General features: G+C 45.2%; 1 protein-coding gene across 1 annotated transcript in view; it reads right to left on the bottom strand.

The window, feature by feature from the left end:
* Nucleotides 1-12,182, bottom strand: part of Flo1 (flotillin-1) — a 98,176-nt gene that overhangs the window by 51,695 nt on the left and 34,299 nt on the right. The window contains exon 8 of the mRNA XM_065439113.2: nt 4,134-4,394. Coding sequence (XP_065295185.1) covers nt 4,134-4,394 — 261 coding nt within the window. The remainder of the gene's footprint in view (nt 1-4,133; nt 4,395-12,182) is intronic.

Genomic DNA, 12,182 nt, shown 5'->3' with positions numbered 1-12,182 from the left:
AGTGCGGCCGGAAAGGACACCTGGCTAGGGTGTGTCACAGGGTCCGTTTCCGGATGTCAGGTACATACGCTGTGGATGAAGGTGGCAGCCAGAGTGAAGGAGAATTTATGGTTGCCCTGGTAGCGCACCGCACGGCTGACAGAGCCATGTCGTGGCCTCTCAAACAAGGTTTGACGTGGGGAAAGTGGAGGCTGAGCATCATCATCAACACTGGCTCGCCAGTGAGTGTGGTACTCGGGAGTCAGGGGCGTAGCCCTGGAGGGGGGGGGGGGGGGGGGGCCTTATGGGAATGTGAAAAAAAAAATTTTCCCCCACACCAAAGCATCCATGTTTCTAAGTGCTTACTTCCCAGATCCAGTCAGGAGTCGGGTCTCAGCACCACCTACCCTGTTTCCTCCCAGAACACACATTTGGTCCTGACAGTATAACTGCACTGGACAGAGATGGCTGCCTGGTACAGTGACTACCATTGTTGGTGGACGCACGATCACGGTCGACACAGAAGGCGGAGAACAGTGGCGACAATTAGATCAAGGTGAGCCTTCGAAAAGTTCAGCAGGAGACCGCCATAACACAACAAAGGGAGAGTGAAATGGAGAACAGTGACGGAGGTTCACAACCTGATCAACTATAGACAGATGAAGTCTGCGAGCAAAGTTACATATGGTCGAGTACAGGCCAAGCTGCAAGTACTGAGGAAGACCCGAGCCTACCCAGACGATCAACTCGGAAAAGAAAACCCCCGGACAGATTTTAGGAGAAGGAAGTGCCGTATCGCACCCACTGCGGAACTGTGCATATGCGCATCGGCATGGTGCGTGCATCCATGAGCTCTCTGATGAAGACGACGAGCTATGTCTGGAATAAACTGTCCTGGCATGAGTCGGGGTTCAACACCAGGAACAACAGAGAAAGTAGCGATACAGGCCACCATAGAAAAAAATGAAAGCCATGTGCATACTAGGACACATAAAAGTGCAATTGTTCATTGAGCAGGGTGGTCACAATAGGGCAGGTGTCATTTCCAATGTTGTGATAACATCCAAGATGAGTTTTAAAGAATTCTGTCTTCAACAGTGAAGATCATCAATTTTCATAGCTTAGACCACTCTACATGCATCAAGCTTCTCCACGGAGACACTACCTGATCATGTCAAAGTGGGCTATGCGAGACACTCGGCACGTCCTTATGTGCCTCAGCCACTGCAATGTTGCATGTCTTAACCTTTTTTACTTCCGCCTGTTTGGCACTCCACAGTGCCTGGTGTTCGACACATTTTCGTATTTTGTTGAGTGTGCTCTGCATTGCAAGAATATTGCTCTATAATCTGCTGCATCACTTTTACAAAATGTTTCGATTTACCTTGTTTACGAAACACTTCGGCATCAGATTCAGCAAAAGAAACTGGAAAGTGAGCATAAAAAAGTTTAAAATATGCAGGAATGTGGGGTGCAGGTTTGCATTTTTTTCACTCAGAACGCCTCCTGCCCTTCTGAATTTGGCTCTCGAAAACTAAGCCCACCATGGAATGGTTCCACTTCAGTTTTCGGGGACATGTGCTGAAAAAGATGAGCCTACTCAGAAGCCTGCATGCTTTTTTTCGATCCCGGTACTCTGGTTGCAACAGCTACAACAACTAGAGCAGAGTCTGGCGAGCAGGAAGCTTTCCATTGTTATATAAACAACCCCTGCTGAAAGTGTAGAAAAATATGTACATCTAATTTGCGAAACCCAAAACAACTAGAAAATAGCCTCCAATGTGCTGTTAGCTATGAAAAATGGCCAGAAACAGCCACTCTTTGAGAGGCCGGCGAATAGCCGGTCATTCCAACTTTGGTCTTTGGCCTACAGCACTGCATGCCTTCAAGCAATGCAGAACCAACTTAAAAGATAGGGAAGAGGGGGCAGGACGACGACATTTACAGCCCTTACTTGCCCTTACTCTCAGGGGTTAGAACGTGATGCTGCAGTTAATTAAAGGGACACCAAAGAAAAATAATTTGAGCTGTATACAGTTGACATTCATCAATTTGACAATGACGAAACTGACGAAAGTGATCGAATTGGGCGCCGAATTGAACAAAACACAGAAAAAAGCTAAAAACACCACAGGTTTACTTGACAGTTTAGCAAAGCAGCACAGCAGAATTTAGCAGAGTAGGTTAACACTGTCTCCCCTTATTTTTTCCAATAATTTTAACCTAGCACCACATATCCTAAAAGTTATTTGGCAGTGTTTGTCTGATACTAACACGTCCCAAATCAAATGCGCCCACTTTACATGTTTACAAAGCAGAAAACTAGCATAGAAACGATATTAAAGTCTTTTTTTTCAAGAAAATGGGCAAGGGTCTAATGTATGTTGGATAGCAGCAGCTGGTTTTTCTAAATTCAGCTTCACCTCACGTTTTAAAGTGAGCTTTGCTGCAATACATTAGTGTTAAGCCCCTGCCACACTAGAGGAAGAACGCATGTGGCAGAACCTTTTTCAAACCACGGGAGTGATTGGTCCTGGATCAATTTTTCAAGGCTTGCCACGTGCCATAGATGAAGACCAATGAGAACACCCCCTTCAGTGACAAGTATGTGGGAAACATATCTCATGCAGACTTGCCCGACAACTCGATTCACGCTATCGTCTGCTTGCATCAGCTCTTGTTCCCACTTGTTTTCAATAGCTTGGTCTGGTCTGATCTGTGCCTTTTTTTGTTGTCATGCTCTGCGATTGTTTTTACAACAATGAGTCTAAACAGAGATGTCCCGATGGATAAGTTTTTGGAGACAGTGCGCCATATCTGATTCTGTACAAGGACCCCTAATACAAGGACGTGAAGGCGACACCCAGTACCTCATTCTTGTTTTTCAATGCGGCGACGTCACAGCAGAGGGAAGCACACCGACGTAATTATGATCACAGAGGCAACGGCACGTTATCATCTAGCCTAACTCGCGTTAAGGGCCAAAGAATGTAAACACAGTGCTGATCTGTCAGCAGACAAAGAAAGAGCACATAGCATCTTGCACATACATGCAGAGTAAAAGAGGAGGTGAAATTTTCATGTTGGCACACGACTGCCATAGCGGCACACACTGCCACTTGGTGTGGCAGCACTGCCGCAGCAGCGTTTTACCATTGGTGGCATGCCGCACACATTCTTCCTCCGATGTGGCTGGGGCTTTATGTGGTAAAGCATACAAATGTCGCGAAGGCAGCTTTGCTTTTGTATCCGATTGGATTGTGCAGGCAATTTTCAGCCCAATTTTCTTGAAAAGAAAAGGCAAATATTAGAATTGAGTAAATACTGTAATCAGACATTGTGAGCTATGGTTATTGCTTGAAGCTCTTTCTAGGGAAGGCCGAAAATAGGTGTTTTTGACAGAAGATTTTGACACTTGTTCAACGCATTCACTCTCCCCCAAGCTTCAACAAGACGGACACTGCCAATAAAGGGGTTACTAGGGGGGTCACCGCAGGGGTCAGGCACATGTGTGCTGACTGGTCAAGTACAAATTATCCAGTGAAGGCAAACTTTAGGAGCAGAAGAACAAAAGTTCAGGCCTTTAGAAATGTATGTATGCCAGTCGGGACTTTCAGTTGGAATCCAATTAACCAAAAACCAAACTAACCGGTGTCAAATAAACTGAAGTTTACTGTAATAGTAAATCAATCTTTTACAATACCAAAAGAGCCATTGCAAGGGGAGGCTTGGTATGCCAGAAGAGATGCAAGAACGAAAGTGGTGATGCGGCCTTCATGACAATGCACCAGCTAAGGCTTAGTTAATTTTCATCGAATAAAGATGGACCACATTGTATTGTATTAAGAGCTAAAGACTCAGTTTAGCAAGTTTGAACACCTGTGCTGAGTTAAAACAGCCCAATTATGAAAAAAAGAAAAGTACACTTTGAACTTTGCAACATGACAGTGATGTACTGATGTTCCAATTTGAGTACAATATTAAAAAATGAAAGTGACCATTTTTCTTATCTAATAATCATTCTATTACTGTGAAATTCACAAATATAGAGCTTTTAAAGAATATGTCACTCTAAACCAATTCAGTATTTTTATTTAGTGGCCCTTTAAAAATACTTGCATTGGTAAAAACATGGTGGTCAAAACGACACTCACTCGGATAGCCTCTGCTTCAGCTTCAGCCTCCATAATGACGCGGTTACGGTTGGCCTCCGCCATCTTCTCGAGTCTGTATTTCTCAGCCTCAGCAGGTCGGCGCACAGTGGCCTCGAGCTCTTTCTCACGTCTCATGATCTCCTGCTCTTGCACCTGGATTTCTTGGGAACGCTCAATCACCTGCACCTGCATTTGCTCCTCCTTGATGCGCTGCCGTGTCTTGGCCGCTTGCAAGCTGTATGCCAGGTCACTGTCTGCCTTCTGCATGTCGGAAAAAAACAAAACAATCAAGTTCTTTTGTCACATTCTCTTCACCTATCATTACCACAAATAGACAGTCAATTTTATGCTTAGTGTATTCACTCAACTTCTCTTGCAAAATAGGATTTAGTGACTATTGTATTCAAGTGCACTTGTAGGAGGAAAGTGCACACAAAGAAACGGTAAGTTTGCTACTGTGCCGACACAAACCTTATACTTATCAGTATAGCACTTCTGAACCTACACAGCAAGTCGCAACTAAGGATTGCGTAACAAGTGGCCCTCAAAAGTAACTTACTCATTCACAAGCCACTGGCATGCATTGACAGTCTATTGCTACAAAATGGTTAGCTCCCCAAGCATACTGTGATGCTTTATGCTAAACGAATGGAATTTGCATCAAGAAATTGCACTATCTTGACACTCAACTTACTGATGGAACTTTCAATGTAGTTAGAGACCTTGTTTTACTTTTGTGCCTCTCACTTCAAGCGGTATTTTGTCTGGGGCTCAACAAGTGAATTCAGTACAAAAATATGTATAATTAGTAGCAATTTAATAAGATGCTAATGGTCACAGCAAAGATTTAGTAATATAATATGAACACAGAGTTTAAGAAATATTTTTAACAGTGTAATTCAAGTTTTTTCATTAAAAAGTGTACAAACTTATTTTTAATTCAGCAAATTCTTGCACATTATATCAGAATTCGAAAAAAATTTTGCCTGTGCAGTTTACCATTTTTTATGTTCAACCTAAGCATAAAAACAGATCAAATCAAAGTGCTCCTTCAGCACACTCGTATGGTTTGAGCACAATTATCCGAACAGATGATAGCTAAAGGAATTAAAAGCATTGAAGAATATGTTCAAGTACGAAAATTCAAATGCACAGAGAGAACATAGCTCAACAGCACAGCCCGTCTTAAGCCTGTTTCACATGCAAGCAATTTCACCTCAGAAACGGCATGGTGGCCGTGGTGGGAACTGACCTCTTCACCCATAACCAGTTTTTCAAGCGGCGTACGCCGCTGTGATAGAAACTGAAATGTTTAGAAGAAATTCTAGAGCGACGACCAATGTCTAGAAAAAATTCCGGAGCGAAGACCAATGACTGAGCATCCGCAAGCAGTGATGCAAGGAGCACATGACAGCAGCAGTGTCAGCATGTAGAGGATCTCGCGCGCTTGAGCTGGCAATGCTTTTTTAGCAGACAACCAGTGACGAACAAACTCATTGAAGCTTGTATTTGCGTGCTAAATAAACTGTGCGTGGTTGTGCTTTCATTATCTGCTTTTTTTTTGTGTGTGGTGGGACCCCTATGGACACGGATACAGGGGAAAAACTGGCAGTCCATGTTTCTTGTTCGTGGCACACACAGCTGTTTTTCTTCTTTCACTGTATAGGTGTAGGGGCTTAAAGTTTGGTTTTGTGCTTTTTCGGTTAAAGCCAACTTCAGATATACTAGAACCAAGAGGCTGCGGCCCTTCTGCTCAAATGCCTTGAGAAGAAAAGGGGACAAGCGTTCGGTTAAAAGCTGATAATGCATAGTCGCAAGGCTGTTTGCATGTCTGTCGCCTGGAAAGCACCCGGAATGCTTGGCGGCACTGGTGAACAAAAGCCGCTAGCAAACCCGTTTTGTACTCTTTTTACGCCATATTTTGATGTCATCCCCTTGCGACTGTTCAAGATGAAGGTGATTTGGGAGAGGCTTTAGAACAAGAACTGAAACTGAAGTTAATGGTAATTACGACAGTTTGTTTTTGCACAAACAAGTGAAGAACTGAGATCAGTCTTGGAGAACAAAGAAATATGCATCTTACATGTGCTGAAACATGGATAAGTGAAGCTTCAGCACCGCTTCTGGGGACCATGGAAACCTACTGCTAATGGGTGCTTTCGGCAAGTGGCATTCACCGCTAGCAGCGGGCGTTGCATGAAGAGGGAGCATGTGAAACGAAGCTACGTCTGCTCACTGCAGTGCCGCTCAGGGGCAGCAACTGCCACCGTGAAGTAGCTTGCATGTGAAACAGGCTTCAGGCAGTATTGGTACAAACAGCTATGTAGGTAAATAGCACCTGTTTGATTCAGAGCCCTACCTACATGTAATGGCATCACACATGGCAGGTTGTGTTTTGCACCATAGGTGCAAGATATTTGTGTGTGACAGGGCTCTTAAGTACTGTGAAAGTCATGTCAATACTGTTGATGGAGTGCAGACACATACTTTTGAAGCATTAAAAACTGTACCACACATTTCTTGCATGTAAAAAAGGATGACACTAGGTAAGTACGAAGAATGAGAAATATGATATACAGTCGACTCCCGATAATTCGAAGCCGCTTAATTGGAATTTTCGGTTAATTAGAAGTGAAGTGCTGGTCCCGTCAGTTTTGCATGTAATCCTATAGAAGAAATCGCTCGATAATTCGAAGTCCTCATCCAGTAATATTGTTTAATTGGAAGTTAATTTTCAGCCGGGATCCTCGAGGTGACCGTCATTCTTTGGTAGAATGTGCAATTTTTCAAGTGTTGCAACAGTTCCGTGCTCCACGTTGGTGTCATCGCCACCGCAGCCGCCCGCAACGCCATCCTTCTTGGAGCGGCGCGATTATTCATTGCTACGGCTGCCGTGGCCTCCACGATCAACTCCGGCGGGAGGCGAAGCGGCTCCCGCGCGTGGCCGGAGCTGATCGCGGAGGCCACGCGGGTGCCATAGGTGCACGCAGCGCTGCATACTGGCAGTGGCGAGATTGTGCGAGATTAGTCTTGCAGCGTGAGCAGCGTATGTCGAGGCGTGTGTTGGTCGAGCGCCTTTGTGCGGGAAGCTCGTAGGCTAGGTTGTTCCACGGGCGATTCGGAATTGACTGTACCTAGTCGTGCAGTTTATAGCCATGGCAAACCGTGGCTCTTATCGCACGCTCGACCTGGCAACGAAAGTTGAGGTTTTGAAGGAAGTTGAGAAGGGAGGTGCCGCCAAACAAGACATAGCGCGGAAGTACGGGATCAAGCCGAACACGCTCTCAAACTACATCAAGAACAAGCGCACAATAATGCATGCATTTGTGAACGACAAGTTCAAGACTTCTCGGAAGCGAATGCGCACCGGCGCTTACCCAGAGTTGGAGAGGGCTCTGCTGGTTTGGATTAAGGAGGCCAGGAGCAACAAACTTCCTCTCAGCGGAGACATCGTTGCGATAAAAGCCCGAACGCTTGCAGCAATGTTGGGGATCGACGACTTCGTTTCGTCAGATGGATCGCTGACGCGCTTTAAGGATCACCATGACCTGGTTTTCAAGAGCGTGTGTGGTGAAAAGGCGTCCGTTAACCAGGAAACATGCGCCACATGGAAGGACGGAAAGCTGCGTGAATATCTCGCCGAATACAGACCGGAAAACATCTTCAATGCAGATGAACTGCACTCTTCTATCGGCTTCTACCAGAGAAGACCCTGACATTCAAGGACGACGACTGTGCTGGGGGCAAACGCAGCAAGGAGAGAGTGTCGGTGCTGATCGCGGCAAACATGACTGGCACGGAACGATGTCGGTTACTTGTGATCAGGAAAGCCGCGAAGCCGAGATGTTTTAAAGGCGTGAAGACACTGCCTGTGGACTATAAGGCGAACAAAAGAGCGTGGATGACTGCCGAAATCTTCAAGAGCTGGATAAGCAAATTGGACCGCAAGTTTGCTGCTTCGAACCGCAAGGTGTTCCTTGTCGATCACTACAGTGCTCCTGTGAATGTGCCAGCCTTGAGTGCAATACGCCTCGCATTTTTGCCTGCAAACACAATGGCTGTTTTGCAGCCAATGGACCAAGGCATCATCAAGAATGTTAAAGTCCTGTACAGGCGGCACCTCCTCGAGCGCATGATTTTGTGTATGGATAGCTCCACAAAGTACGAGGTGAGCCTGCTTAGTGCCATCCAGATGTTGGCGCGAGCATGGGATCGTGTGAAGCAAGAAACAATCGCAAACTGCTTCAGGGCTTGCGGTTTTGTGGCAGCTTCTTCGGAGGATGCCTCTGAAATTTCAGCGGAGGAAGCGTCAACAAGCGAGCTTGACGGCACTGATTTTGGTGATGCTCTCGGGGACGTCAATTTTGAAGATTACGTCGCTGTAGACAAGGCGGTCGAAACGTGCGGTGCGCTGACGGATAGCGAAATTGTAGAGATTATTCGGCCCCAGGAAGCGACCCAGGAAAGCGACGATGATGTTGAAGGTGAGCCGCAACCTAAGGCTGCCGATGTAGCTGCGGGCCTTGCTCTCGCGGAGTGCTTCTTTGCCGCTGAAGGTAACGCGGAAGAAGCGTTCCGCCACATCTACAGCCTGCAGAACTTGCTTTCACCAGCGTGATTCGGCAAGAAGCAAAGCAAGATGACCGACAATTTTTCTTAGAGAAAGTACTCGATTTTGCCACAAATAAAGTGCTGTTTTTTGTGTTTTGTGCTTAATTGGAAGTTCGTTTAATTCGAAGTTTTTTGCGGTCCCCGTGAACTTCATATTAACGGGAGTCGACTGTACAAATTTTATACTAAAGTTAGTCTTGAAACACCGGACGTAACATCGACACTAGTGTGATGTGAAAAAAAAAAGAAAGGCTGTTTGCTTCATCGTTTGAAGATATGACAACTCTTAAAGTTAACTTCGCTTTCCACACATTGCGAAATAGAATCATTAAAATTTTTGGACTACATAATTAAGTCTTCTTGTCGCTTGTCAAAGACAACATTCTTAACTTTTTCTAAACTGTTGCTTACACATACATAGTCCCTATAAAAATTAATCTTATGCTTTACTATCTATGTACTAGTACAATGACTTCCCTCACACAGTAGAACATTGGGACCCCTTAGCCAGGAACATTCCCTCGCTTCCTTTAATAAAGTTTTTAACTGTAGTTGCTAGCTAGTAGTCTTGATCCGTGTAATTTTTTTTTCATATGTGCTATGCATTGGAACCTCATAACGAAACAGGACGTAACGAAGTAGATCCCCTTGAACTCCCCATAGAAATCCATTATCCTCATTTTAAAGGGGTATTGAAAAAAAAAAAAAAAACTTGAAACAACTGGTAAATTACACTGCTGCAAGCTCATAGGGATTATCTATAAAGTAACCATAGCACATACAGCTTAAAGCACATTTTAATCTAATACGGAAGTTCGTGAGAGCGACGACTTGGAAAGAGCAGCACCTATCGATGCAGTTATCAGCAAAGGTCCTATTTGTAAAAAATTTTACATCAGGAGTTTCGACGATTGATTTCGGTGATGTGCAACATCATTGGCTTGTTGTGCCATTTGGAAGACAGTTCAGCATTGTTTGCATTAGGTTTCTTGCAGTGACCACACACAAAGCGTACATACGTGCACACATGAACCGTACATCCAAACTTCTTACCGTTTACAGATTAACAAGTTGCTGGTGCCATGGCAACATAGGCAAAAGTGGTGGTGACATCCTGTGACGATTCGTCTAACTACAGTGAAATCCCAATAATTCAAACTCTCTTAATTCAACTTCATAGATAATTCTAACTGCTCCGTTGCTTCTGGCAAATTCCTATGTATTTGAATAGAGAAACTCTCGCGAATTTGAACTACGAAAACCATGCAATGGTACTCTTTCTCCCATACCCTGCTTTTCGCATTCGATGTGCTCTTAGCTATCATAATGTCACGTTCTATAAAAATGACGAGGAAAGAGCCGAGACAGAATGAGAGTAAGAGCAGCACACGCCTTCCGTTCCTATCAGGACTTTAAAGGAGCAGAAAAGAGCCCCCAGCTTGCACTTGATTACGTTACAGCACGCCTCACCAATGCCTCTTCCGTCCTACTCCTAGCGCTTGCTTGATCACGTTATCTCGAACATTCGGCATGCAGGAGTACAGCGTACATCAAGCAACCATCATTCTCTGCTAGCCTTCGCATGTTTTCCCTTAGACCCACGGAAAACGGCGCGCAAGGCACAATCTTATCGCACTTAGACTTCATACGAAACCTTCTTCCCACACATGTCATGCACTGATGGAGGAAAGATAACATCTTTTTAATGTGAGCCCAGTGAAAGTTCAGGTATTGGGTGCTGTACCACACAATTATCAGCCGCTATACTTAAAGCGGATTTCCTTAGTTCAAACTTCAGTTTATTAAAATAAATTTCTGTCCCTTGGAGTTCGAATTGACAAGATTCTACTGTACAATGTATTTGAATAATTTGTTCTTGTGGTAGTGTTAATTGTCAAAAGCAACTACATAAAAGTATGGTATGCCTATGATTATGGGCGATTCAATGAGATAAGATGTGCATGTCCACTTGATATTTTTATTTTGTCTGGTTTTTTATGTGTCATCTAGGAATATTCGAACTGCACAGAACTGAAAATTTCATTCCCGAAAAGGGTTCCCAGCAAGCCAAAAAAATGCGAAGGGGGCAGCGCGAGCATCCCTATTGCCTACCGCAATATTTTTCGACAATATAACAACTGCCCAAAGTTCAACTGCCCAATATAATAACTGCCCAAAGTTTGGACACCTTGCGACCTCTCGTCTGATTTTTCGGACACTCCTTAAGCCAACTCGATCAAGAGCACCATGCACCGACTCTGACCGGTGCATGGTTCGACTTGCTGAATGACATTTTTGTTTTGAACGGAGCCTCCTTGCTGCCCCACGAAGTGGCACTCCTGCAAATCCCCGCTCATCATCATCGTTTCTGCCTGGTTCGTAGCTACAGCAGTTCCAGTCTCAGCTTAGTAAGCCATGTAAAGGCAAACCAGCAGCTGATTTGTTTCTTTCTTCGTGCACGATGCTGCGAGAAGGCCACGTTTTTCGTTTGTGCAACTGGTGTCAGCGTGACGGCGTGGTGATGTTTGCTTTGTGTGCTGTGTCAAGGTTGCGGTGATGCCACGCGGCATATGAAAACATCGCATCAAGTGTCTAATGACGCCAACAGTGCTCGCGCAGACTGCGCTGGGGAATGCCGGCACGTGAGTGCCGGGACGCCTAGGATTTGTTGCCTCCTGATGTGCTCCCTACTGATGCCAAAAATGTTCTGCCGAGACCTGCGCAGTGGTTGCTGCATTGCGATTCTGGACACCGTCTCATTTGACAGTTTCACAGGTGCTGATACTGCTGTACTGACATGCGCAGAACTCGACGATGGCGAGATCATCAGGTTTCCGCTGCACCGCCGGACGATGACTCCGAGTCGGAAGACGACGCACTGTGTGTTACGCTGCCGTTGCATGCGGAGCATGTACAAGCAATGACTGTGCTTTCAGCCACCTATAGTGACCGTACGACCCTCTCCGAGATTCAGGCTTACCGTATTTGATTGCGCGTAAAAGGAACAGCGTGCAATGGCACATTCACGATTTCTTCAAACCTACTGCCGAGCCCGAATAAGCACGTGGAAATAAAGGATTTCCTTTTTTTTGCTTAATCTGCTTTTTCGGACACCTGTTTATTCGGACATTTCTGCAGTCCACGTGAGGTCCGAATACAGTAAAACCTCGTTAAACCGTACCCGCTTAAACAGTAGTTTCGGTTTAAAAGTAGTAAAGTCAATTCCCCGACTCAGCGGCCATTGAACATAATGTATTTTGTATCCGCATAAACCGTACCAGCTTATTGCGTACGCATCGGTTAAAACGTAGTGTTTCCACTTTTCGTCGCGCGAACACGGCGGTGCGTCGTCTCCATCGGGCGGCCCGGCAGAACAACAAGCCTCAGAGATCGGTACAACGGCCTCCAAGCGCCCTGTGCGTTTGCACGTGAAGCCGC

The sequence above is a fragment of the Dermacentor albipictus genome, chromosome 1 (assembly GCF_038994185.2).
Source record: "Dermacentor albipictus isolate Rhodes 1998 colony chromosome 1, USDA_Dalb.pri_finalv2, whole genome shotgun sequence".
NCBI lineage: Eukaryota > Metazoa > Arthropoda > Arachnida > Ixodida > Ixodidae > Dermacentor > Dermacentor albipictus.
Note: the sequence above shows the minus strand (reverse complement) of the source record. Positions and strands in the feature narration are given on the sequence as shown.